We start from the raw sequence: 27,399 nt of genomic DNA, 5'->3' as shown, positions 1-27,399 counted from the left end.
TCCTGGCTACTGAACTGAGATACTGAAAGCACACTTATCTCCTGCCAGGGCCGTCGCCTCAAGCGTAAGTGTGTAAACCAACCGGAGTGCCAGGAAGCACCTGGGAGTCTATGCTCTGCCCACAATCTCCCTCACGGCAACTGCTAAGCAACGTACCTATTAGACTAGGGGACACGGGACACAAAGACAGCACAAACTCCAACTTTTCTAAGTACAGAATCATACACATTTAGATGTTAAAGAAGGGAGTGTCTAAACACTGCAAAAAATGACAAGGAGCAAAAAGGACACGCGGAAAAGATGTTTACAGAAACAAGAAGGAACCACATTAAAATGTGCACACCTATCCTGGAGAAAACTTTCCGTACAATTTTGAGACTTACTGCAGTAACTGCTATTAAGGGTGTATGAGTCACAAAGAACAAGAAAGAATTGATTTTCTTTGGCTCTTGCTGTATCTTTCTAAGATAACACCTGGAACCCTAAAAAAGGTCACGGGGGAAAAAAACTGCAGGGAGGCAGGCTGTGCTGCAACTTGCAAAAGTATCAACCTAGGAACAACTGTCTGTGACTCAGTTTGCTTCTTGCCATATCCGGGGATGGGAAAAACCTCTCTGGTTAACATCTGCATCATATGTATTTAAAACAAAATCTTAATAAGCAACTCACAACCTCCAAAGCATTTAAAACTTTTCAGGTAAAGCAGCAACAACTGATTTTAAATGGCTGTGTCATGTCCAGACGCTCTACTGTAATACTTTCTTCACAAAAAGGGCAGGCTGGTTTACACATTCCTCTGCCCCTTGATATAAAACACAGCGCTCGACCTCGGTTGCAACATCTTGGTCACCTCGCCCCATTACCAACAGACGCAACAAGGCTGTTCCTTGGTTCAAATGTCAATCTACCTCATCGCCCGCACAGCTCAGTAGAAACCTTTCAACCAATGAACACAAAACTTCAGAACCTTCGAAGCAAAGGGCAAACTAAACTGTTAAAAAATTTTCCTAAATGCTTCTACTCCTTAAAAAGTTGCAGGTCTGCCTTTTCTTCCAGCCAGCCTTTCCAACACAACCCCACACTGAGGTCACCACGGCTTGTGTCCACTCAGCTGACCCGACAGCCCGTGCAGGTGGAGGCCACGTCGGCCTGAGCGGGCAGGTAACCAAGGGGTCTGCCCGACCCTCCCAGCCCGCAGGCCCCCGCCCGACCCCCGGCGTCTCCCAGGAGACGCGCCGTCCGCTCGGGGCTGGGCCCGGCCCGGCCGCCTCCCTCCGCCCAGACCCCGGCCCTCACCGGCGCGCCTTAGGGTGGCCCAGGCCCACTCCGGCTACCGCCCGGCCCCTCCGCGACCCCCGGCTCCCGCCCCTCAAGAGCCGCGAGCGGAGCACGGCGCGGCGGTTACGACAGGCGAAGACACAGCAGCCATCTTGGCACATCCGGCTCCGGCCCCCGCCGCCACCGCGCCGCCGACGTGTCCGGCAGCGACGTCAGCGCGCGCCACGCCCCTCGCAGGGGCCCTCGTGACACTCCGCCCCGCCCCTGGCCCCGCCCCCGCCCGCATCCCGTCTTTCACCGCCCATCCATTGGCCCCGCCCCTCGCCCACCTGCCCGCCCACCTGCCCGGTCGGGCGCGCGAGGACCGCCCTGGGACGTCGTCCGGGTTATGCCGGCTCTTTCTCCCCGTCTCTTCTGGCTTAGGATGTGAGAAGAGTCGGGATTCTTCAAGAAGACCCAAGGGAAGAATCAGTCTTGAACGACCGATGCCAACAGGTGCACCGACCGAAAACGACTACCCGGCTGAGCGGAGAACCCGAGCAGCACCCTGGCGCAGGCGCGTTCCTCTCATTCTGCCGTTGGACTCTCGAAGCCTGGGAAACGGGCGGAAGACGACCGCGCATGCGCCGGTCGCCCCTGCGGACTGCGCGTGCGCGCCTCTCGGCGGCCCGCGAGTTGCCTAGTTACGGCCACTGACAGCTCCGGGTTCCAGTTCTGCCCGGGAAGTTCGTCTCCGTCCACGTCTAGCATTCGGAAAGCAGTGCCCATGTGCTCCGCACAGAACCCTGGAAGGGACAGACGCCGCCGGCCCCCAGTTCACAGGCCCCCGTCGAAGCCCCACTTGCCGCCCAGGCTCCCGCTTCGGGGGTCGTCCTGTCCGCCTGCAGCGCCCAGCCGCACCGTCCCGCCTCGCCTCGCCCAGGCCCGGCCTCCTCCCCGGCTCGGCCGTCGCCTTCCCCGGGCACACACTTCGTCCGGCCCTTTCCCTCCCCACCCCCCTTCGCCACCGGCGCTGGCCGCGCAGTCCCCCGCCCCTCTTTTGTCTGCCCTAAGCCCCCTCGAGGCCCCTGACTCTTCTTCCCGTGCGCAGCGGTTCCCTCTGTGCCCAGTGATGCCCCGTGGGCGGAAGCCCGTACCTCTATGTGGTTTTCCCTAACCGTTGTTGAGTGGATATTTGTGTTGAATGAGGGCGACCCCCGAGGTGCCGAGTGACAGCCTAGGCTGCTGGGCCTCAGCCTCCTGTTCCTCCCTGAGGCTGCTCCCCCGTCCTGGCGCCCACCGGGAGCCAGCATCTGAGCCCACCACCCACAGAGGATCTTAGGGAAGAAGGGTGCTGCCCTTTGTGCCCTCATTCTCCCAGTGAGAAAAAGGTGAAAAAGCAGCCAGCCTGGCCCGGCCCACTCACCTGCCACCCGCCTGGCAAGGGTAGGGAAGAGCAGCAGCCTGCCCCGCTTGCCCCGGCGCCTTCCGGAGGGCGGGAAGGGTGGCGCGTGTGTCTGCGCAATTACACATCGCGCAGCCGCTGAGCTCCCAGCAGCGGCTGTTGCTATGCTCTGGCCTGGCGGGGGTAGGAAGGTGGTCACTGATGGGACCCAGAAGCTTGGGAAGAAGGAAGGAGTGTGGTTCTTCTATTTGTTTGCCGTGATGCTGGCAAGGGAGCAGCCACGCTGTCAGAGCCCCGGGCGGGTGCAGGGACAGAGTTTCAGCCCATCTGACGTGGCCACTCTGCTAAGCTAACATTTGCCTTGCAGAAATCGAGTTCCCAGCCTGTGTCAACACAGAGTTAGGGAACATGCAGTAGAATGCACCCTGGGCCCCACCACTCGGTCCCCTTCTTCCTGGTGGTCACTGTGTTCTGCAGTCACTTGGTCCCAGCAGATCATCCTGCAGAGAGATGTGTCGCTGGTACCCACCCCCACCCCCCAGCCCGGGAGGGAGAGCACTGACACTCCCAGGCTCAGGGCTGTCAAGTTAGCTTCAAAGAGCTCAAGAGCTCGAGCGCAGACTTTCCTCTCTGGTGGCCTGAGGAGCCCTGTGGTCAGCCCCAGTGGGCTCTAACCTGAAGACACCGGAAGCAGCAGAAAGCAACTTGCCCAGGGCAAATTGAAGACCTCTGGGCCCTGGGGGGGGGGGGTGCTGTTAAAGAGGCAGCGCGGTGTTGACTCCTACAGGGTGACTTTAAGGAAAGCCATGATTAGCAAAGGTGACCTGCAAGGGCCTTGGGGCTTTTTTTCCCCTCCCCTCCTCCCTCCCGCTAAGCTGTGTGTGGAGACCCTCTCAGGTTCTGTCTGTAGGCTGGTGTGCAGGAGAGGGCTCCTGGGCCCACAGCTGAGCCATCAAGCCTCTGGGCCATGGAGACAGGGCTCTGAGTCAAAGACCATCTGCTCTAAGACCCAGCCTGCCACCTAGATGCTGTGTGCCCTTTGTCCCCTTCCTTAACCTCGTCAACCTGGGGTTTAAGCAGGGTGAGCACCTGGACAGTTTGGGGACTGAAAGAGGGTGCTGCTGACACATGTGCTGGATCAACAGGTGTGAACTGGGGCTGTCGGCAAACTGGGACGCGGGGGCTGTGCCGAGGAGGTGCACCGCCACGACAGCCGTCACTAGTCTTGATTAGGCGCCCTTCCTTTTGCCTGCAATGTCCACTCCTCTCTCCTTCCTCCCAGCCTCTCCCCTGGCTCATACTTGGAGGCTGGATACAAATGTCACCACCTCCCTGAAGCCCCCACTGGGTGGGCTAGAATCGGCTGCTCTTGCCTGGGGGAAATGTCGTAGCTCCTCATGCCAAGCTCTGTAGTCATGTGAGCTGTAGTTACGTTACCCAGAGCACACGGGACACAGAACTGCTGTGGGCAGAGGGACAATGGGCAGAGGTGGTGCCAGAGAACCAGGCTGTCCCATCATCATTACGGCACTTTGTCACATTGTGTTCAGTATTGTGACAGTCGGCCTCTCCCACTAGCCTGTACCTTCCAGGGTGCTGGTCCAAACCAAGATGCACTCTGAGCGCAGAGTCCACGCCACGGTGCCGAGGCTGTGAAGTAGCTCGGTGAGAGCCTTACCTGTTGAAATGATATTTTGGATCTATTGGGTTAAATAAAATATACTATAAAAATTTATTTCATCTGTTTCCTTTTTTTAATGCAGCTGCCAGGAAGTGTAAAATTCCGTACATGGCTGGCATTACGTTCCCATTGGCCGGCGCTGGTCTGATGTGAGCGCCTTGTTGGGGAGAGGTCAGGCATCCCCACTCAGCATCCCTGATGACCGACCTGCCAGGCAGTCCTCCCAGGGGCCCTTGGGGCGGGCAGCAGTCTCAGTGGCCCGTGAGCCTGTGCCCCTCACTCCCCCACAGGGCGTAAAGTGGGGTCTGTGGGTGTCTGTAGGGCAGGCCTGTTCCAGGCCAGGTGCTGTGCTCAGCCCCTGACGCACACCCTCAGTCCCGGGTGCCGAGGCTGGGGGCGTGGGAATGGGCCTGCCCAGCTCGTCCTGGAGAGAAGGGGCAGCCTCCGTGAGACGGGGCTGGCTGAGTGATCCAGGCAAAAAGCATGTCAGGGCCTCAGAGGTGGGAAGAGCCGGCAGGGAGGGCTTCTGGAGGACGGAATGGCTGGAGAGGAAGGGGTGGGGGTCAGTTCCTTCAGGAGAAAGCAGGTCCCGAGGCGCACATAGCTGCGCCTTAGAGTTTCTTCTGTGGCACCTGGGCATCGGGCCCCTGTGTGTGGGGGCACCTGTCGGGGTGCATCGAGGTGGGTTGCTGGTGTGTGGCCAGGCTGAAGGTGAGGAGAGGGAGGCACCTCAATGAGGGTACAGACCAGGGGCATAAGGCCAACACCGTTAGAGCCATCCTGGACCCCCAGAGGGCCTTGCAGGAGGACGTCCATATCCAGGCCAAGCCCTGTGCCAGCCAGGCTTGGTAAATGTCATCACCTTCAGTGTCACTGTAGCCTGAGCATGGCACTGTCATCTCCAGCATCTGGAAACATGCCTGGCACCTAGGAGGTCTCAGAGAACTTTCTGTTTTAAATCATTGAGCCAAGTACTGAGCATATAAGGCGAGTAGCAATAGGGGTGAAGTAGAAAACACAGGAAGATGCCGATTCCATACGAGCCACGGGAAAAGGTGCGCTGTGTCCTCCTTAGCTGCAGCGAGGCCCCGGAAAACCTGGGAGCCGTCCTTCCTAGAGCAGCACACAGCTGTTTGCTGGGCCCCCATCGTGCACCAGTCTCCGGGACGAGCCGAGGCTGCGGCCATGGAACAGACAGGCGCGGCTTCTACCCCGGGGGGAGCTGGACACTGGGCAGCAGCGAATGTGCCCAGTGTGGGCGGGGACACCTGGCCAGGCCTGGGTCCCACCTGCTGGGGGGTGGGGAGAGGCAGGGATGGGAAAGGAGGAGCATTTGTGGCTGAAGCGAAGACAAACTTCTGGAGTGACAAGGTGTAGACACCAGAAAGCAGGCAGTGGCCTGGGAGCCGGTGGGTGTGCATCCATCGTGTGGGGCTCCGTGGGCCCCGAGAGGGGACTTACACTTGACTTCTGGAAGCAAGGGAAGCTCTCAGGGGCTTTTCAGCAGCCAGGAGTGACATCATCGGTTTAGCCTCCCCCGGGCTGTCCGTCAGGGCACTAGCCAGAGTCAGGAGCCCAGGAGGTGGCCCTGGGTCCCCCAGGGGAGTGGCAAGGCTTCTGGGGCCAGACTGGTGGGGAGAGCCAAACCCCGGATGACCCCTGAGGGCAGGACGTGGCTCTCTGGCTGCCAGCTGCATCCACAGCCCCTGGCATGGCACACACTCCACACACATCAGCCAAGGGAACAAATAAGGCAAGAGTCCTGAGCATCGGTGGTGACTTAAGTTACAGGTGTGGACTGGGAGGCCTGGTGGGACCGTGGATCGGGAATTGGAAAGGGCCTAGGGTGGAGCTTGGTAGAACTCCTACACCTGCAGATTGCCAAGTGGCAGGCTGGCTGCAGCATTAACTCCTGGCAAGGTGACTTTGGCACGTCCCTCCCTGAGCGTGGGTTTCCCTGTCTGAATGGTGAGGGGCTGAGCAAGGTAGGGTCTCCAGGCCCTCCGAGTCCTCCCAGGGGAGGTGACCCCTGAGGTGGCTGTGAGGACACTGACGGGGGAGTCGCACAGCTCTGGCTCAAGTGGGTGAACTCAGGGAAGTCATCTACCTCTTTGAGCCTCAGCTTCCTCATCTGTAAAAAGGGACAACAGCACTGTCACAGGCGATGGCCCCGAGCGTTAGGTGAGGTGCAGACGTAAACTATAAACAGCGGAGCCTCGCCTGGCTCACCTGGCCCGCTGGAAGTCCCCGCGGACCACCTGCTTGCCAGAGGGGACACTGGTGCGGCGCTGCCAGCAGGGGGAGGCAGAGAGCCGCCTCCGTGTAGGCAGGCTGGTCCCAGCAAGCCTCTGCCCTGCTGGCGGCTCCTGCCAGGACCGCTGGATCTCTGGGCATCAGGGCAGCCAGAGGAAAAGGTTTGGCTCCCTGCAGCACCCCCAGACTGCAGCCCTCTCCGGGGGAGTTGTTCATTTCTGGACCCCAGAGGGTGGTGGGTCCTGCGGAGCACAATACGTGCTCCGTAAATCCTCCCGGAGTCGAGCTTAATGGAACAACAGAAGATGTGGATTTCTCGAGCGCTGTGCTCAGTGATTTAATCCTCACAGCTATGGGGGCTGGATCTAGCCTCGGCATCATCCCTCACCCACTAGGTCGCTGGTCGCTGGGGAGGCCCTGAGCCAGGGGTGGCCAGGGTGTAGGGGTGGGGGAATGTCGCTTCAGGGCAGTGTCCTTCTCTTTCTTTCATTTTACAGGTAAGGAAATGGCTGGTGAGGAATAAGTAACCTACTTACGGTCACACATTTTTCTCTTTCTTTTTTGTAAAATTTATTTATTTATTTTTGGCTGCGTTGGGTCTTCGTTGCTGCATGTGGACTTTCTCTAGTTGTAGCGGGGGCTACTCTTCGTTGCGGTGCGTAGGCTTCTCATTGCAGTGGCTTCTCTTGTAGCGGAGCACGGGCTCTAGGTGCATGGGCTTCAGTAGCTGTGGCACGTGGGCTCAGTCGTTGTGGCTCGCGGGCTCTAGAGCGCAGGCTCAGTAGTTGTGGCACACGGGCTTAGTTGCTCCGTGGCATGTGGGATCTCCCCGGACCAGGGCTTGAAGCCGTGTCCCCTGCATTGGCAGGCGGATTCTCCACCACTGCACCACCAGGGAAGTCCCAACGTTACACACTCTTCTAAGGCTCGTTTTGATTTTGTTTGTCTTGTTTTGGGCACGGCTTGCGGGATCTTAGTTCCCCAACCAGGTGTGGGATCTTAGTTCACCGACCAAGGACTGAACCCACGCCCTTGGCAGTGAAAGCGTGGAGTCCTAACCACTGGACCACCAGGGAAGTCCCAAGACTTGTTTTTCAAATTGAAGAGATGCCAAAACAGGGTGACAAAAGCTCTGGTACAGGCACACCTCATTTTATTGTGCTTCACAGATACTGCGTGTTTTTTACAAATTGAAGGTTTGTGGCAACCCTGTGTCAAGCACGTCTATGGGCACCGTTTTTCCAATGGCGTTTGCTCGCTTGCTGTCTCTGTGTCACATTTTGGTAATTCTCGCCATATTTCAAACTTTTTCTTTATTATTATATTTGTTACAGTGTCTGTGGTCAGTAATCTTTGCTGTTATTACTATGACTCACTGGAAGCTCCGAGGATGCTCAGCAGTTTTTAGCCATAAAGTATGTTTTAATTAAGGTTTGTACATTGTTTTTTAGACCTAATGCTATTGCACACCTAATAGACTACAGTCTAGTGTAAACATAAATTTTACATGCACTGGGAAACCAAAATATTCATGTGACGTCCTTTAGTGTGATATTCAGTTTATTGCAGGAGTCTGGAACTGAACCCACAATATCTCTGAGGTGTGCCTGCACAGAGATTTGCAGTGACCCTCGTGAACCTATACACAACTACAGATTCATAATAGGTATTGATAACGCATCACCGTGTGATTCAGGAAGGGCCACACACTCGAGGGCGTGTGAAAAAGTGGACACTGTCACTCTGAGGCCCTTCGCACGCAGCATCTGTTGTGTTGCACAGAAAGAACGTTTCTGGAGCTCTGACTCTCACCTCGTCGAGCCTGGGTTGTTCCGTCCTGAATGGGGGTGGCCACATGTCCCGAAGGAGACTGCTGCCTGGCTTGAGCGAGCACACGCTTCCCCGGGGCAGCGCAGGGAACGCAGCTGTAGAACTCCGTGCCATTTCTGAGTCCTTACCTCATGCCAGGAGCTTTACGTTGGCAACCTGACAGGTCCTGGCCCCACCACAAGTCCAGGAGGTTGGCTCAGAGCAGTTCCCACGTTACCCCTGAGACACAGTCTCGGAGACAAGTCACCTGCCTGCGCTGCAACAGCTGTGACCGGGAAGGTGGAGACACAAGGGACGCAGATCGGGAAGCACGGCAGCAACCAGTGTGGCTTCTTGAATCATCCGGAAGATGGAGTCACTAGGAGTAGCATGTCCTGACCCATGTCCAGCCGAGGTCGCCCCTTCATCTGTGATAGGTGAGTCCGTCTGGGAACCAGTGCGCATGTGCTCCCTCCTGGAGATGCACGGTCCACACCATCATTTCAAAGCCTGAGAGGTCCTGCAGGAAAGGATGCTCTGACCCAAAACCCGTCAAACACCCTTCGGGACACAGTGCTTCTGGGTCTCCCTTTGTCCTGGGGTCAATCTGGACCACATTGTTCAGGTTTCTGAATGAAATACTTTAACAGAATAATCCTTTGCTGTTGTGCCCGGGGCCCCATCACAAGAAGTGAGTGTAGGAAGCTCTCCATCTCTGTCCACTGACAGCTCTGCCCCGCTCCAGAAGGGCTCCTGGGTGTGGTTTCTGGATCGGGCTGACCCACAAAGGATTTGTCATCAGCCCGTGACGGGATCGGAAGCCGCGGCACGGTGGACGTCAGCTTCGCAGCTAAGCGCGGTCTTACCGCGGACATTCTCTGGAAGCGAGTCTTTCTCAGCGAAGAGAGCCAGTGCGGCCCATGGCCCGCAAGCAGCGCGGAGGCCGGAGACGCTCCGCTCACTTCTTGGTGTGGAGTAGCCCTGCCAGTCTGTTTATCTGTGGGCCCTAATGCTGTCCCTCCTCGCCCAGGGGTCCCGTCTCTGCTCTGGCCAGAGGGGTGCAGAGCCTTCTTTGGGGCTCACACAGGGACAAGGTGGAGCAGACCCCACGCCAGTGATGGGCCTCAGGCTTTCCTGCAGGGCTGAGAGGTGCCGGGGGGCCACCGTGACAGTCTGAATCCGTGCCGTCCGACGTGGGGTCTGTGCGCACGTGTGCTGGTCAAGCACCTGGGGCTGTGACCAGTCCAAACTGAGGTGTGCTGTAAGCCTGGGACGCACATGGGCTTTCAAAGACACAGTCTCCCCCCTCCTACCCCCCAAAAAAGCATGTAAAATATCCCATTAACTGTTTATGTCGATTACAGGCTGAGGTGATAATATTTTGGATCTATTGGATTAACTAAATTATATTATTAAAATAAACTTCACTGGTTTCTTTTTATGTTTAATGTGGCTGCTAAAGTCTTTGAAATGCACATGTGGCTTTCGTTACCTTTCTGTTGGACGGTGCTGCTCTGAGCCACCCTGGATGCTTTGAGGAAGGTCCCGCCCCCCCAACGGCCCCTGACCACAAGCAGCCAGGAGGGAAGGAAGCATCAGGAGGGTGGCTTGCGGTTGGCAGCTCTGTGTCAACCTCATGTGTTTTGCATGTTGAAAAGTGCAAGCCTCCAGATCCCTGAGGAGTGACATGCTGAGGAGGGGGAGGGAACCAAGGCCTCACCAGGGCCTGCTGGCTGGGGCTGCTGGGGATGTGCACATGCATGTGGCACTTGAGAGGCATGCTCTGTTAGTCAGCTAGGGCTGCCAGAACAAGTACCACAGGGAATTCCCTGGCGGTCCAGGGCTTAGGACTCAGCCCTTTCACTGCCGGGACCAAGGTTAGATCCCTGGTCGGGGAACTACTATCCCACAAGCGTACAACGTGGTCCAAAAAAAAAAAGGTATCACAGGCCAGTGGCTTAAAAGAAATTCATTTCTCACAGTTCTGGGGGCTGCAGGCTGAGATCAAGGTGTTGGCGAGGTTGACTTCCTGAGGCCTCTTTCCTGGGCTAGGTGGTGGTCACCCTCTCCCTGGGTCTTCACTCCTCCCTCTGTGAATGTCTGTGTCTCGACCGCCTCTTCGTACGAGGACACCAGTCACATTGGCTAAGGGCCACCCTAACGACCTCACTTTGCCTTAATCACCTCTTTAAAGACCCATCTCCAAACACGGCTACGTTCTGAGGTCCGGGGAGCTAGGCCTTCAACACATGACTTTTGGGAGGACACAGTTCATCCCAGGACAGACCCCCAAAAAGCTAGGGGGGTCTTGGGTGAGCTTAGCCCCGAGGGAGGGGCTGTGTCCTCCCTGGGAGGTGCATGGTGGCCAGGCGGGGGTCCTTCAAAGGCGGGGCCGGCAGAGCAGGCCGAGTCGGGCTGTACGTCCAGGATGAGAAGGGCGAGTTGGAGGGAGGCCAGTCGGCAGGGGAGCCGGGGCAGCGGGAGCAGGTTCAGGTCCCAGTGGGACAAACGGGTGGGTTGCACACTCCCTCTCAGCGTCCGGTGGGCACCCTGGGGTCTGCAGAACCTCTGCCAGTGCTTCCGAGCCTGGGGGCGGCTGAGGGCTGAATACCTGAGGGTCAGGGGAGGTTCGGGCAGGGGAGGGCAGAGCCCTTGCTCTGTGGCCGCAGCTGCCCCTCCCCCCAGGACCTTGCCAGCAAAGCGATGGGCAGGGCCAGGTTCCAGGCATGCCCTGTTCAAACATGAGATGGCAGCCTTCTCCTTGCTGCTGAGGGCCCCAAAGATTTGGGTAGCAGAGAGGCGCTCCTCATGACCCGTGGGTCCCCTGAGGCCCGTCCTGCTGCATCTGTGGGAATCCCACAGCCCCATTGAACTTCTTGGGAGTTCAAACACTGCTAGGAGTTCTTTCTTTAAAAAAAATAATTGATTGGTATTCCAGGGGCTTCCCTGGTGGCGCAGTGATTGAGAGTCCGCCTGCCGATGCAGGGGACACGGGTTTGTGCCCCGGTCTGGGAAGATCCCACATGCCGCGGAGCGGCTGGGCCCGTGAGCCATGACCGCTGAGCCTGTGCGTCCGGAGCCTGTGCTCCGCAACGGGAGAGGCCACAGCAGTGAGAGGCCCGTGTATCGCAAAAAAAAAAAAAAAAAATGGATTGAGGTAAAACTCATAGAACATAAGATTAATCATTTTACAGCAAATTCAGTGGCATTTAATACATTAAAAATGTGCAACCGGGCCTCCCTGGTGGCGCAGTGGTTGAGAGTCCGCCTGCCGATGCAGGGGATACGGGTTCGTGCCCCGGTCTGGGAGGATCCCATATGCCGCGGAGCGGCTGGGCCCGTGAGCTATGGCCGCTGGGCCTGCGCATCCGGAGCCTGTGCTCCGCAACGGGAGAGGCCACAAGAGTGAGAGGCCCGCATACCGCAGAAAGAAAAAAAAAAAAAAAAAAAAAAATGTGCAACCACCACCTTTATCAAGTTCCAAAGCGTTTCATCACCCAACGTAACAGCCCAGCCCCACTGGGCAGTCGCCTCCCATCCCCCACTGCCCTCAGCCCTGAGAACCACTCATCTGCATTGCTGCCTCTATGGGTTTACCTAGTCTGCATGTTCCATACAAATGCAGCCATACAGTGTGTGGCCTCTAGCATCTGGCTTCTTTTGCTCAGCGTGATGTTTCTGAGTTTCAGCTGGGCTGTAGCAGGTGTCGGTAGCTTCATTCTTTTTCCTGGCTGAATAATATTCCATCATATGTGTATTTAGTCTGGGTTCTCCAGAGAAACAGAGCCAACAGGATGTATCAATACATAAAGAAACTGATTACAAAGAATTGACTCACACGATCTGGGGGCTCCAAAGTCCCCAGATCTGGGGTCAGCAGCTCGAGACCATGGGTGCTGATGCTTCAGTGCAAATCCGAAGGCAGGAAAGGACTGATGTCCCAGCTCTAGTGGTCGGCAGGAGGGCGGCCCTCTTACTCAACCTTTTCATTCTATTCAAGTCTTCACCTGATTGGGTGAGACCCACCCGCATGGCGGGGGGGTGTCTGCTTTACTCAGCCCACAGATTCCAGTGCTAACCTCATCCAGAAACACCCTCACGTTTGGCCAAATGGCCCCCCAGCCAAGCTGACACATAAAATTAACCGTCACAGTGTGGGCCTACTACATTTGGTTCATCCATTTGGCAGCTGATGGGCATTTGGGTTGTTCCTACCTCTTGGCTGCTGTGAGCACGTGTGTAGATGGCACTTGTGTGAGTCTGTTTTCACTTTTCTCAAGTGTACACCTAGGAGTGTAATTTTGCGGTGTGGGTGTTCTTTGGGCAGAATTCAGGCTGAGTACCGCCCCCCGAACATGAAAATTCAGCCATTTGCCATATTCCACTTCCCAGAACCTCCTGTCCCAGGAACGAAGCATCTGAACTCAGTGAGGAAATCTTGGGTTCACCTTTGTGCCTGGATAGGCCAGGCCCAGGGGCAGGCGGCACTTTGTAGTGGAAGGGGGTCACCGGACTCTCTGTTATTCTGGTTTGGGGACTTCCCTGGTGGCAGAGTGGTTAAGAATCCTCCCGCCAATACAGGGGACACTGGTTCGATCCCTGGTCCAGGAAGATCCCACATGCCGCGGAGCAACTGAGCCCGTGCACCACAACTACTGAAGCCCACGCGCCTAGAGCCCATGCTCCGCTGCAAGAGAAGCCACCGCAATGAAAAGCCCACACACCGCAACGAAGAGTAGCCCCCGCTCTCCACAACTACAGAAAGCCCATGCACAGCAACAAAGACCCAACACAGACAAAAGATAAATAAAGTTTAAAAAAAATTTTTTTCATTAAAACAAAATCTGGTTTGAAGCCACTGGCCTGGGGGCGGGGCCAGGTAGAGAAGAGGTGGGGCCAGGTGAGAGGAGGGCCCAGGCCAGGTGGGAGGAGGGGCACAGGCAGGAGGGACGAGGAGAGGCCCATGTGGGCATCTGATGGCCCAACTCAGGATTCCTAAGCCAATGGTTCTGCCCAGCCTGCACCGCTTGGGGTCACCCCCATGGTGCCCCTGCTCGTATGTTCCTGTGGCTCCCTCTGACCTCACGCTAGGGTCTGGACTCCTTCCCGTGGCCTCCCGGCCCCTCCCTGTGCCCCTCTTTCCTGCAGCGGCCCCGGGCCTGGTCCCCAGGCTGGTCAGTGGTGCCTCGCCCTCCGTGGCCCAGACAGATGGGAGAGCCCGGAGCCTGGTGTCGGGCTGTATGTGCCCAGCTCCCTGTGGGATGTCTGCCTCCCCGTGGTAGACAGGGACACTGGACACCTTCCAAGCGGACAGAGTGACACGGGCCAGGGCTGGGCGGTCTCACCACCGCTCTCCCGTCAGGAGGTACTTCAGAGCAGAGTGCCCTGCTCTTCCTCGCTCTCAGAAAGCAAGCCAGCACCACAGCCAAGTTTAGCAAAATCTGGACGACCATCAGAATCATTTTTATTGCAAATTAGCTAACAAAAAAGATGAAAAAAAATACATCATTTTCATCACCTGCAGTTTTGCATGTAGATAACTTTTTTAAAAAGTTTCCTTTTCATGTAAACTACACTCTATTTTATAAAACACAGTAAGAAGCAACATCTTAGGAAGTGTCTGGTCATGCCCACTAGGGGTGGCCCAACATTGTGCCCGGCGAGGCCCGAGCAGCTGCCCGAGCACGGTGGGCAGCAGGACCCTCCCTGGCTTTGCTCTCAGGAGCTACGGCTCGGCAGCTGCAGGTCAGGTCGTGGGGCCTGGGTTCTGACATCCCTTACCAACATGACCCCTGACAGATTTGTTCAATCAGATTTCTTAAACAAAATCCCCCTTTAGAAATGTATTTACAGACATTTACTCTGCCACAGGCTTATACTTGATAATATAAGAATCTGCTCCCTCCCCCGGGCACATGCCCCCCCCGAACCGGGAGGGGTGGCCCGCAAGCAGGCTCCCGGTGCCCCAAGCGCCACACTGAGCCTCGCCGGGCCCTGGTATGAGGGTCTCTGAGCAGTGAGGCTGCACACAACCATGTTCTTCCAAGTCTCCTATAAAAACAGGGCCCATCAGCGCTCGGGCCCCAGGAGCACCAGTCCATCTTTCGCTGAACCTGGGAGACGCAGTTCAAGTTGAGACGCCTCCAACGGGGTGGCCCAGGCAGTGTCTTTCCCCAGATAGGGGTAGGCCTCCCCAACGTGGGGTCCAAGGTGGGTACCACACCTCTGACTTCTCACTCCGCACGATGCTTAAATATCAGTGGCGGGGGGGCCTGGGAGCCTCCAGAAAGAACAAGAACTCACAAGACCAACGAACAACTACATAACACTGAACCCGAAACAAAGATTCATGATTGGTACCATGAAATGTACCCTTGGTATACCCCAAGAACACATTTTTAAAAGCATGTTTTAAAAAAGTCATTTAAAAGAATACCAAAACGCATAAACCACATCATTTCACGTTACTTTCCTATTTTAGATGCAAATTAACCCATGTGCCAAAGGAGTAAAGGGTCTGCTTTTCTATCTCTAGATGCGTCTTCTCGCAAAACGCAGGTGGTCCTGGGAGCGGGGGTCGGGGAGTGGTCCGGCTTTGGAGGAGGGGTGAGGGGGCTCTCTGGGGAAACGGCAGCAGGCCCAGGCACCCCGGGAGCTCTTTGAACAATGCTGGCTCAAAAACCTCCCTTCTCTGACATTTCTTTTCGGATTAAAAAAAAAAAAAAAAAGGGAAATCAATAAATAAATGGCATTTGGAAATCATGAATCTTTGTTTATATTTTACAAACACCTAGGAATCTTTATCCTAAGCAGGGAAATCACGATTGAGAACTAGTTTATTTTCTTGGAGCAGATAAAAGTTGCTACCTGGTGATATACAAAACAGTACATATAAATAAAAAGACAGTGTTTCCAGGTAAAATAAAAGTACATAAATAAATACTGAAAAAAAAATTAAAAATCCTTGTCCTCTTATTTTGTATAAAGACACATTTTTTGAAAAAAAGCTCCTTTGGTCGGCCCCGACATCCACGGAGCGCACGCGAACGTCCAGCAGGGCTTGGGAAAGGAAGCACAGGGTCCCTGGGGGCAGCCGGCTGTTTATTTAAAGGCCTCAGGAACGTGGGCGATCTGGGACGGCATGCTGGTGGGCGGGCTGGAGATGCCCTCGGACCAGTCGGAGATGTTGGAGTGTGGCGATGAGCTGGACCACTGGTCGGGGGACTCTGGGGACGGGGTGAGGAAGGGGTGCTCGGGCACCTGCAGCTGGTGGCTGGGGGTGTTGTCCACGGGGGAGGAGTAGCTGTGCTGGGAGGGGGGCGTCAGGAACTGGGCGGTGGTCATGGGCGGGGCCAGCGCGGCCGGCAGCGACGTGGGCAGGACCTGGCTGTCCTGCGTCAGGACGGTGTGTGCCGCCAGGCTGCCGGGGCCCAGGGGCTGCACGTCCGCCTGGCTCAGCTCCCCCGCCAGGAAGCTCCGGCCCATGTGGCCACTGGTGGCCGAGCCCACGCTGAGGTGTGGCTGCGGTGCCTGCGGCTGCATGTTTGGTGGCTGCATCTGTAAGTTCTGCTGTTGCTGCTGAGGCTGCACCAGGTGAGGCTGGGCGGCCAGCCGCGTGTTGGGCAGGGCCTGGTAGCTCATCATCTGGGACAGGGCGGTGGCAGACAGGCCTCCGTGCAGCGGGCCCACCATGCCGTGCTGGAGGGCAGGGGCCTGCGTGCTCAGGGTGCCCGGCGCCACGCTCCCTCGCAGCGGGTTGTACTGGCTCGGCACCAAGCCATTCTGCAGCCGGGACAGCCACTCGCACTGGCCGTTCAAGCCTGCGGCCCCACCCACGGTGAAATTCACGGCCCCACCGCAGCTCCCGCTGCCACCAGCCCCCAGGACCGCGCTGGTGCCGGAAGCCACAGGAAGGTGGGAGAGGCGTGGCGGCCCTGCCTCGAAGGCCAGCCGGCCACCCCCACTCAGCGCTGCCATCTCGGGCTTGGCCGCCACACTCAGGTGGCTGACGCCCAGGTGGGCATCGGGCATCCCGGGCAGGTGGTTGAGGGGCATAGAGGGAGATGGCTGGAAAGGGGAGGGCAGGAGGGGCGGGGAGGCCACATCCGACAGGTAGCCGTGGGGGGACTCCAGGGAGTCCACGGGCGACAGCACGCTCGAGCTGTCCAGCAGGCAGCCCTTGCCGTCCTGGGACTTCTTCCTCCGTGCCTTGAGGTCCTTGGGCTCCTTGCCGCCGCAGGCCAGGCCCTTGGTGCTGGGCTTGCGGGCCTTTTTGCCCTGCACGGCGGGCTTGAGGTTGCCCAGGTAGCCGCTGGGAGAACAGAGCGGGGGCGACAGGGTGGGCGCGCCGTGCAGCGGGGGGCTGCGCACCAGGCTGTACTCGTCCAGCAGCCGCACGATGTCGTGGTGCATGCGCTCCTGCGCGATGTCGCGGGGCAGACGGTCCATGTGGTCCGTGATGTCCCGGTTGGCGAAATGGTCCAGCAGCACCTTGGCCGTCTCGTAGCTGCCCTCCCGGGCGGCCAGGAACAAGGGCGTCTCCTCCTGGGGGAATGGACGGGGGCAGGTGAGGAGGTCACCTGTCACCAGAGGGACCGGCGGTCTGGCCCCCTCCTCCCGGCCACGGGGGGTGGGGCAGCTCATCTCGACCTTCCCCAGCATGCTACCTTTACCTGGCCTGTTACGTCTTAACAAAAAGGGTCTTAAATACATCTTCTGAGACCCACCCAGAGGTGGTCTGTGGGATCCTAAATTCTAAATCAGTAAAGCTTCACCTTTCCAGGGGTCATAGGCCCCAAAGGAAATCTAACAGACTGTGGCCCCTCTCCCCTCCCTCCAAACCTGCACAGACGCAAACCCTGCCACAATTTCAGGGGCTTGGGGATGCCTAAAGTGCATCCGTGGGCACCACACGGTCCCCCAGGGACCCTGACATCTTAGCTCTGTCCCTGGGTCTTGGTTTTCTCATCTGTACAGCGGACATGCCGCATATGCCCCCGAGGCTGCTGTGTGTATGTGGGGTGAAGCCTGATGGTGCCTGCCTGGTACACACAGACCTCGGCCACGGACGCTGCCACGCCACGGCAGTCCCTTCGGCCAGCCCCTCCGTCTCCGAGGCTGAGTCTCCCCAACGGGAGGTGGGATCACGTCTCTGCCCCACCGCGGACTCAGGAGTTCCTGGGCCCAACACTGCCCCCTGCGCCCCTCCCCCAGGACAGTCTGAAATGCAACCGGGGGTCAGTGAAGTATGGGGTGGGGCTGGACACACAGAGGAGCCCAGTGACAAGTTCAGGAGACGTGGGGTCAGACTGGGTTGGGGAGGAAGGAAAGCGCCTCCTTAGCCTCAGGGCACAGACCGTGGCAACGCTGAGGGAGACCAGGGGGCGGTCCAGGCAGAGAAGGTAGCCACTCGCGTTTACCCCTGGGGGCCTCCCAGCATGGAGCCCCCCACGCCCACCAGCCTCTTGACTCAACGTGGACCATCTGGGTCACCCCACTCCGCCCAGGGACAGCCAAGGACAGGGGTGAGGTCCAGGTCACAGTGACAGAGAGCGGAGAGCTGCAGCTGCTTACTCGCTACGCGGGGATGCATGCCCTGTGCTTGAGAGGAGACCCGTAAATACGGTAGGAAGGAGGGAGGGAGAGCCGACGACACACAGGCACTCGCTGAGGGGTCCCCATCTGTGTGCCAGAGGGTCCTCCTGGGACTTTACAGGTTAGGGAGCTGAGGCCCAGGGGCTGAAGTCACTGGCTTGGGGGTCCCCCAGTCGGAAGAGAGGGGTGTCAGGGGACGTGACTTGCCAGCCCGGCCCACCTTGTTGTTCTGCATGTCCTTGTTGGCCCCGTTCTTCAGCAGCACGACGGCGGCCTCCACGTTGTTAACCGCGGCTGCCCAGTGCAGGGCGGACTTGCCTGCCAGGGGAAGCAGAGGGCGGGTTAGGGAGGAGCAGGTGCCCGTGGGCACCCCCACGGGCTGGGCGCAGCCTGGCTCACCCAGGTCGTCCACGGCGTTGACGTCGGCGTGGGAGTTGATGAGGTCCTCCAGCATGCCCTCGACGGCCAGGCGGGCGGCCAGGATCAGTGGAGTTGTGCCGTCGTGCATGCGGGCATCCAGGTCCGTGGCTCGGTTCCGGATGAGGATCTAGGCGACAGGGAAGGTCTCAGGCTTGGCCAGTGTGAGCGCGAGGCCCCCACCTGGGACAAATGCTTGGGATCCGATCCCTGATGTGGAAGCAGCCCTTCCTGGGGTCTAAGTGGCCCCAGCGAGACTGGACGGCCATGGAGTTGGGGCGCGGGGGGGAACCACCAGCCACCGCTAGAGGGGCCGGGGCCAGAGCACCCGTGAGAAGGACGGTCACTGTTTGCTGGTGGGTGAAGGGAGCTGGGGACCAAGCCATGTGCGGGACGGGCCTAACTCCTGTGAAACAAGCGCCCGTGGGAATTTATGTCTCTAAGCGCCAGAGAGGCTGCCAGAGCAAACTCGCCAGGGCCTGCCTCCAGGGGCTCATTTAAATCGTCCTTGATCTCTTACTTCCATAGAAAGACAACACGTCAAAAATTACTAAATTAAAACCCCCGTCTGTGCCCTATTTACCTGCCCATCTGTGCAGAGCAGCACTGCCCAGAGCCTGGTTGGTCTGTGGCAGGGGGACAAGCCGGCGGCTTTCAAAGCACCCTCTGCCAGAGACACTCCCCAGAGGCCCAGGCATCCAAGTCCCTAATCCACCCTGGTCCTGAGACCCCCAGCAAGGCCAGAGCCCCCAGTTTGCAGGCAGCAAACAGCAGCCTCCAGCCCTTCTCCCCACCGCCAGAGGCGACGCCTCCAGCCAAAGCAGGGAGGGAGGGCCAGGGCGGGAGGGGCAGACGCAGGGGACGGAGCCTGTCTTGGGTGAAGGCGAGGAGGCCCTGCTTCCTGCAGGTCCCCACGGCCTCCTGCTGGACCGCGGCTAGCCGGGCTCCCCCGCGAGGACGACACAGGGCTTTGATGCTCTCCCCGGCCTCGGGCCCCCTTCAGGGTGCAAAGGCTCGAGATGGGGAAGCGGGGGAGACACCAGCTGCCCCTGCTCTGGCCACGCTTGGAATGAGGGCTCTGGGGCCGCCCGCGAGGAGGGAAGGCGGGCGCAAGCTAGCAGAAGGGCGTGGGCACGGCTGCCCACCTGAAAGACACCCTGCGCGTCCGCAGCCACGGCCGCGTGCAGAGGGGTGCGTCCCATGTTGTCCTGGATGTTGGCGTCAGCGCCGGCCTCCAGCAGGCGCTTGGCCGCGTCGGAGCGCGAGTAGCGGGCAGCCAGGTGCAGGGCGGTCTCGCCGGTGCGGTCCGTCTGGTTGTGCAGGCTGGCGCCCTGGTAGATGAAGTCTGAGATGACCGCGGGCGCGTCCTCCTCCTCCTCGCTCTTGCCCATCTCCAGGCCCCCTCCACTGCAGGAGGCTATCATGAGGGGCGTGAAGCCGTCTGCAGGGGCGGGACAGGGGCGGGGCCTGGTCAGGAAGGCCGGCCCCCAGCAGCTGCTCGGGGACTGTGACAACTGTGCGCAGTGGGCAGGCAGCCCTGTGGACACGCGGCCCACGGAGGCCACCCTGCCTGGGGCCAACGCAGCCCATCCAGGCTCCCCGAGGGCAGAGCCAAGTCCAGCTCCAGCGGGCTGGTGGGCGACAGAGACGCCGTCCGCTCCGCTCCCTGACCTGCCCGAGACCTTCACCAACAGCCCACCCAGGAGAGAGACCGCGTAAGAAATGGGTGGTTAGGAAACCAACACCTTGGGTGTCTCAAAAGAAGCGCTTCGGATCAAGAAATTAACTCGGAAGGCGGAGTGAGTTTTGAGACCGTCACCCCAAGGCGGGAGCCAGCGAGGAGGCTGAGCGACTCCCCGGGGTCCCCACCCGCTCCAAGGTCTCATCCCCCCAAAGCTGAGCTTCCAGGTACTGACCCCGAGGGCTCAGGGGAGGGGGGCAGGCGGGTCACGAGGTCAGGGAAGAGCAGGCTGCCCGAAGCGGCCAGGTGCCCCAGGGTGGAGCCCCGGAGGGTGGTGCGGGGGGCCGGCGGCACCTACCCGGCCCGCGGACATTGACGTCCATGCAGTCGGTGTCGGCCTCGCCCTGGGGTGGCGTGGGAGCCATGGCGGACACGCGGAGGTCAGCGGCGTCCAGGTGCTGCTGGGTCCACTGCCGGTGGTCTGTCTGGTCATCCAGGTCGGGAAGGACCACGGGCTCCTCGAACTAAGGAAGAGGGTCGCACAGAGGGCCACGTCCTAAGAGGCCGGGAGGGGTGAGGGGCGGGGGCGGGGGCGGGGGCGGGGCCCTGGAGCCCCGACTCACCCGGAACTTCTTGGCTTCCAGGCCCTCCTCGCCCCACTCGTTCTGGCTGTCGTCCATGAGGGCGCCGTCCGAGGCATTCTTCAGGGGCCTGGGGGTGAGGGGGTGGGGAGGCGGGACTGAGCGGGGCTCCCGGGAGACCCCCGGCGCCCTGCCCGCGCCTGGCGTCCGAGGTGGGGCCCGTGGGTCCACAGGGGGCAGCCCCGCCTCCCGCAAGTCCCCCGGATGCCGCGGCCACGTCCACTAACTTGAGGCCCACGGAGTCCTCGCCGAGGGGCTCCCGCCGCTTCTTCTTGCTGGCCTCCGACACCTTGAAGCCCTCGGGGAACCAGAGCTGGCCATGCTGCCGCCGGCGCTTCCGCGAGAGCAGCACCCCGCAGCCCACGAAGAAGAGCAGCGCGAAGGCCACCACGGCCACGTACATGAAGTGCAGCGGCGGGGGTGGGGGCGGCTCCACCGTCTCACCTGCGGGCACGGGGGCCGCGGGCGGGCGCCCGGACATCAGGCCGAGCTACCAGGCAGGCTGGCGGCTGGGGGCAGCGCACTGGCTCCACGGCCGGGCGCCTCCTCGCCCACTCTCCTCCATCCCGCCCCCCAAAATAAGGTCATTTTCTACGCGATTAATCAGAATTGCAAACTATCGCTAAATTCTCTCCTGCACCAGCCGGCTATCTGGAGACGGCTTTGACTTTTTTCTCCTTTAAGGGAGAAGGATTAGCCAACTTCAAATCACTGCACTTGCATTGAGCTGTTAAGACAAAGGATTTAGGGGGATTTTCGAGATACAAACTTCAACACTTCACATGACACCGATCAATTCTTTTCTCTCTCTCTCCTTTTTTTTTTTTTTTAAAAAAGCTGTAATGATTTTGAAATAATACCCAACAAAGAAAAATCAGGAGGAAGGGGTGGGGCGAGAAAAAGGCTCCCACTTTCTGGTGGATGTGCTGGTTCCCCTGGGCCAGCCTCGCTGACAGCTGTCACTGCAGGGAGGCAGAGAGTACGGGGCGGAAAATGCCAGCAGAGCGCTCCCGGAACCCTGGATGGCGTGACACCCCCGTGGGTGGCGAATGGCACGAAGAACGTGCGCACCGTGGAGGGGAGCCGGGAGACGGCCCCTCCCAGGCGGACCCCGCCCAGGACACGCAAACGCTCCCGAGGGAGTGTGGCTGGGCGAGCAGGGCGGGCCACTCACTCTGCACGGCCTCGATCTTGTAGGGGATGTTGAGGCTGCCCAGCGAGGCGAGCGCGCCCAGGAAGGCGGCCACGTCCGTGGCGCTCTGGAAGCACTGCGAGGACGACTGGACGCACTGCCGGTTGTCGATCTCCAGGTAGACGATGGACCTGGGGGCGCACCAGGGTCAGGGGGCTCGGACCCCAGCCTCCTCCCTGCGCCCACCCAACCCACTGCCTCCAGGGACCAGCTCTGGCCCCTGTGGCATCACCCTGATGGGCGGGGGCAGAGGCACTCCCAGAACCCGAGGGGGCAGCCTGGGGCGGCGGGGAGCTGGGTCTGGACAGGAGCAACCCTGGAGGTGGCCGGCGCCCCTGCCCGCCCACCATGTCAGCCCCAGCAGGGCACACGTGGCTGCTCCTCAGACACTCCCCAGAGAGCTCTCGCCCCAACCCCGGCCCTGGGGCTCCCCTGGGTGCCGCGAGCATCCCTGTTCCTCATCTCGGAAGGAAAGAGATGTCAGGAGCCTGATCCTCCCCCGAGAGCTGACCCCAGGCTCCAGGGCGTGGGCCAGGGGGTGAAGAGCCCCGGGGAGAATGCTGTCTCTGCCCCTCATCCCTCACAGGCCCCGTAAGTCCTGGGCCTCTTTCACCATGTAGTGGGAAGAGCGCTGATGCTCCAGGGTTGGGGGGGCCCTGACGGTCAGGGAGGGCCTGGCCTGCGGGGGTGGGAGGGGCCCCGCGGGAGCGCACTCACCCGCGGATGTCCATGGGGTCCAGCTCCCTGCGCCGGCGCCCGACCCCGCTGCCCGGGAGCAGCGAGGCCCCGCCATCCACAGAGCGCCTGATGGGGTGCTTGTGCAGCTCCTCCTCACGGCCGTAGTAGGGGAAGATCATCTGCTGGCCGCTGGCATCACGCTTGAAGACCACGTTCGTGTGCAGCAGGCGGCTGAGCTCACGCAGGAAGTGCAGGGAGTGGTTGCGCAGCTGCTCGGGCGGCATCAGCACCACCAGCACCAGCGTGCCGGCCGCCAGCCGCTCGGGCACGTGCTCCGCGCAGTCCAGCCCATCCCACTCGCACTCGGCGCTGTTGCAGCCCTGGTCGCAGTGCCCGTCCCTGAAGTGGTCCTTGCAGTACTGGTCGTACAGGGGGCTGTGGGCACAAGGCACGCTCAGGGCTCCCTCCACGCCGGGCCCCCGGGGACCCTCGGCCGGCACCTGCCCTCCCGCTGCCCTGCCCGCGAGCTCGGGGTCCTTCCTCCGCCCGCGCCCCTTGCCCTCCCCCTGCCTGCGAGCGGACGGCTCCCTCGTGCTGCCCCGTGAGCCCCGGGGCCCCCGCGGCGCAGAGCGGCCGTCCCCGTGGGCCTTACTTGCACTGGCCTTCTGCGCGCTGGCAATCGAAGCCGTCGAAGAGGCAGCCGGCCGAGTTGCACTGGCTGTCGCACCGGCCGTTGCTGAAGTACTTCCAGCACTGCAGGGACTGAGTGCAGTTCTGCCAGGGGTCGTTGAAGTTGAGGGAGCAGTCGCCGCCGTCCCAGCCGCAGGCGTGGTTGTTGCACTGAAGGCTGCAGACCTTGTTGCCGGCCTCCTCGCGGCAGCCGGGGAGCTCGCAGGCCTCCTCGATCTGCGGTGGGGGGATGTCAAGGCCCACGCCACCGCCGAAGCTGTAGTCCAGGATGTGGCACAAGAGCCCGTTGAACTTGGCGGGGCACAGGCAGCGGTAGAAGGGGCTCTCGGACGTGGGCTCGCAGCTGCCCTGGTTGTAGCAGGGGTTGCCACCCATGCAGGGGCTGCTGACAGGGAACTGGCACTCGGGGCCGGTGAAGGGGCCCAGGCACAGGCAGGTGGGGCTGCGCGGGCCCGAGATGCAGGTGCCGCCGTTGAGGCATCGCAGGCTGCCGCAGCTGCGTGCATCGTTCTCACACGTGGCACCCTCGAAGCCCTGCCGGGAGGGAGCCACACAGTGGGTGTCGGGGTGGGCCGGCTCCCCAGACGCCCAGGGACCCGCCCAGGCCTGGCCGTGTCTCTGCATCCCCCATCCCCCTTTCCCCGGGCAGCCGGACCCTTCAAAGAAAGTCGACATAAAACGCTCGGGGGTTCCCAGGGGTTGGGAGTGAGGGAAGAGGGAGCACAGGGGGGAGCGTGGGGCAGTTTTAGGGCACCAACAAACCCACGTGATCCTGCAACAGTGGACGTGTGACACTACACGTGTGTCAGACCCAAACACCACAGGAGAGCAGACTTGACCTAACGGTGTATCAGTGCTGATCATTTAACAATGTATTGATGCTGGTGGTAAACGGTAACAGTGTTCCACGTGAGGGCAAGTTGCTGACAACCGGGAAACTAGGTGTATGTGGGGGGGGGTACGTGGGAGCCCTCCTTCTGCACGACTTTTCTATAAAAGTGCTCTAAACATAAAGTTTATTGACACAAAGCACACGGTCTCGAGGGGAACAAGGAGGCTGGAGTCCAGACACTCAAGCCACCCTTGGTCCTCCGGCACGTGTGTGGGATGGGGGGAGGCGGGGTTCTCTGGCCACCTCAGTACCCCAGGTGCGCCAAGCGGGCGCGTACTCCTGTCACCTTCAGACCAGGGAGCCCTCCTGGCCGCACAGGGCCCTTCCCATCGCCTGCTCGGCTGTACCTACCGCTGGGCATTTGCAGATGAACCCGCGGGCGGTGTTGGAGGCCACGGCACAGCTGCCCCCGTTCTTGCAGGGCCTGTCCTTGCAGCCGTTGATGACCGACTCACAGCGGCGCCCTGGGGACGAGAGCAGGTGTGAGGGGCTGACCCCGACCCGGCACCGCTCCCTGCCCCCGGCCGGCGGCACCCACCGGTGTGGCCGGCACGGCACTCGCAGTGGAAAGCGTTGATGCGCTGCACGCAGTTCTGGGTGCCGCGGGCGTCGCAGGGGTTGGACAGGCACTCGTTGACATCACCCTCACAGCGCTCGCCCACGAAGCCGGGCGGGCAGGTGCAGCTGTAGCCGCCCACCTGGTCCACGCAGGTGCCGTTGTTAAAGCACTTGGGGCCCCGGGACACGGGATCGATGGGGGGGTTGCAGTCGTCCACGTTGATCTCGCAGTGCACGCCTGCAGGCCCAGGCACCGTCAGACCCCGTGCGGCTGCTCGCTGGCCCCGCTCCTCTCACAGGTGCGCCCCTCGGCCAGTGGTCAGGACCAAGGAGCCCAGACGCCCAGGATATGGACGCCGGCCACGGGCCCACACGCTCCCTCCCCGGGTGTGGCGTTGCCTACCCTGTGTGCCCCGGGGGCAGGAGCACTTGTAGGTGTTGGTGAGATCGATGCAGGTGCCCCCGTTCCGGCACGGCTGGGACAGACACTCGTTGACCTCCTCGGAGCAGTTCACCCCGTGGTAGCCAGCCACGCACTGCAGGGGGACAGCGAGGGGGCGGGCCTGTGGCTCAGTGAGCCCCCCAACTCCCTGTGCAGGCTGATGGGGCCCACGAGTTGCCCTCTTGCCCAGCGAAGCTAGGGGTTCCTCCCACTTGGCGGACACAGATGGAGACCCCGGGAAGGGCCCCGGTAAGCTGCAGTTTACTGGCCAAGGTGGGTATTACACCCGGTTCCCTAGCATAGAGGTGGGGGCCTTGGGCAAATCTGGGGGAGGGGAAACCCCGCCCCATTTCCTCTTCCAGGTGCCCCCCCCAGGACAACTCCTCCAGGCAGTCTTTCCTGATTACCGAGCCCTCCCTTAATAAGACTGAAAGTTGTACACGTCTATGGGCTTGGTCTTCCCTGCTGCACCGGCTCCCAGCCCAGGGCCCAGCCCTCGACGACACTCATACCAGACACGCGCACCCTCACCAGGGACGGGTCCCCACCTCGCAGGAGTAGCCACCAGGGTAGTCGGTGCAAGTGGCCCCGTTCTGGCAGGGGCTGGGTGAGCACTCGTCCACCTGGTCCTCGCAGTAGCTGCCCGTGTAGCCCGCTTGGCAGTGGCAGTGGTGCGTGTTGCCCACGTTCACGCACAGCCCTCCGTTCCGGCACAGGTGGGTAACGTTGATGCCTGCGGGGGGCGAGGTGGACGCAGCGTGAGGCCGGGCTCCCCTCCGGACAGCAAACCTCCTGACCTCAGAGGACAGACGCCCGGTGGCTGTGGGGAAGCCCGGGCCAGGTCGGGACACGGCCGGTTACCTTGCTGCCATGCGGCCACCTCACAGGAGACGCTGGGCACGTCGCAGTAGAGGCCAGTCCAGCCGCTGTGGCACTCACAGCGGTACAAGGCGTTGGTCTGCCAGCACCTGCCGCCATTCTTGCAGGGTGAGGAGTCACACCAGCGCACAAGGTTCTGGGGACGGCAGGGGGCAGCCTCGCTCGCAACGCCCCCACCCGCCAACTCCCAAGGGGCCCATCCCACCTGGCAGGGGGACACACACGCGCCAGAGAACCTCTCACCCAAGGTGGCTCGTGACCCCATCCTATAGACATGGACCCCGAGGTCCACGGGCGCCCCTGCTCAGGAACCGCCAGGGGCTGGGGAACCGCCAGGGGCTGGGGGGCGGGTCTCTCTCTTGTTCTGGGCCCTCGGTGAGTCCGGACCACCAGCTGCCTTTCCTTTTCTTTGGTGGGGGGAGGGGGCACGCCACGCACCTTACGGGATCTTAGTTCCCCAACCGGGGATTGAACTCACGCCCTTCGCAGTGAAAGTGCGGAGTCCTAACCACTGGACAGCCAGGGAATTCCCAGCTGCCTTTCCCTGAAGGAAGCTTTTTCTTAAGAAGTAAACAGCTCTTTTGCAACTGGTGTTTTATGTGAAAATCCTCAATGAATATAAACCTTCAATACCTTTACATATTTCCTATGAAAACACTGGCTTTTAGCTATCTTCCCCCAGATCAGGTGGGCCTCATTCTCGCTCCGTAAACCTCTGCTACCTGAGTTCAAGTTCTCCTCTGACTCCTTATCTGGCAGCTCAGCCCAGATCTCCAGGAGCCACCCCCGCCCCCTGAGCCTGGCCCTCTCACCCGTACCCCAGGGTGGTGAAGCCAGCTGGAGCTGAGGCGAGGGGGACCCAGTGGTGCGGCCGTGACGCTGAGTGGTGGGCACCCCTGCGGCCCTGACTCACCTGGCAGTTGAGGCCAGTGTAGCCCTGTGGGCAGGTGCACTTGTAGGTGCCATAGCTGTCGTGGCAGGTGCCACCGTGCAGGCAGGGCCGAGAGTCGCACTCATTGACGTCGTGCTGGCAATAGCTGCCCGTGAAGCCTGGCGGGCACAGGCAGGTAAAGGAGTTGATGCCATCCATGCAGGTACCGCCGTTGAAGCAGGAGCTGGAGGTGGGTGGGCAGCGGGGAGTGGGGGGGCGGTGGTGAGTTGGGGTGGGGGCAGCAGAACCCTGCCGAAGCAGGTGCCTCCACGCTGGCGTCTCCCCCTCGAATCAGTGTGGCCAACGGGGTCTAGTGCCAGGCCAGGCCAGGAACAGCCTCCCTGTGACCAGCCAACAGGAGTCCCAGGAGGTCACCAACACAGGACCAGGGACCTCAGA

The 27,399-nt window shown here is 60.4% G+C and overlaps 2 protein-coding genes across 6 annotated transcripts in view; both read right to left on the bottom strand.

Annotated features, from left to right (window-relative positions):
* SEC16A (SEC16 homolog A, endoplasmic reticulum export factor) overlaps positions 1-3,272 on the bottom strand; it is a 33,618-nt gene extending 30,346 nt beyond the window's left edge. For 3 of the 5 annotated variants that reach the window (XM_081238061.1, XM_081238064.1, XM_081238065.1), the window contains exon 1: positions 1,297-1,471. The gene's annotated coding sequence lies outside the window, so the exon portion shown is untranslated. Of the gene's footprint in view, positions 1-1,296; positions 1,472-1,619; positions 2,116-2,683 lie in introns of those variants that run through there. The other 2 variants (XM_081238063.1, XM_081238062.1) reach the window with 2 other exon arrangements.
* A 10,580-nt stretch (positions 3,273-13,852) lies between these two features.
* The window catches only part of NOTCH1 (notch receptor 1), a 47,077-nt gene continuing 33,530 nt past the window's right edge, over positions 13,853-27,399 (bottom strand). Inside the window, exons 19-34 of the mRNA XM_081236898.1 lie at positions 26,983-27,184; positions 26,052-26,205; positions 25,739-25,923; positions 25,152-25,284; positions 24,729-24,986; positions 24,542-24,654; positions 23,261-23,832; positions 22,648-23,043; positions 21,913-22,061; positions 20,966-21,182; positions 20,721-20,808; positions 20,456-20,621; positions 19,562-19,857; positions 18,399-18,546; positions 18,220-18,317; positions 13,853-16,949 (exon numbers count right to left, since the gene is read on the bottom strand). Of these exons, the coding sequence (XP_081093024.1) occupies positions 15,507-16,949; positions 18,220-18,317; positions 18,399-18,546; positions 19,562-19,857; positions 20,456-20,621; positions 20,721-20,808; positions 20,966-21,182; positions 21,913-22,061; positions 22,648-23,043; positions 23,261-23,832; positions 24,542-24,654; positions 24,729-24,986; positions 25,152-25,284; positions 25,739-25,923; positions 26,052-26,205; positions 26,983-27,184 (4,618 nt within the window). The 3' untranslated portion in view covers positions 13,853-15,506. The remainder of the gene's footprint in view (positions 16,950-18,219; positions 18,318-18,398; positions 18,547-19,561; positions 19,858-20,455; positions 20,622-20,720; positions 20,809-20,965; positions 21,183-21,912; positions 22,062-22,647; positions 23,044-23,260; positions 23,833-24,541; positions 24,655-24,728; positions 24,987-25,151; positions 25,285-25,738; positions 25,924-26,051; positions 26,206-26,982; positions 27,185-27,399) is intronic.

The sequence above is a fragment of the Mesoplodon bidens genome, assembly GCF_964165515.1.
Source record: "Mesoplodon bidens genome assembly, chromosome: 6".
In the NCBI taxonomy this organism is placed as follows: domain Eukaryota; kingdom Metazoa; phylum Chordata; class Mammalia; order Artiodactyla; family Ziphiidae; genus Mesoplodon; species Mesoplodon bidens.
This window is presented reverse-complemented; position numbering and strand designations above follow the sequence as displayed.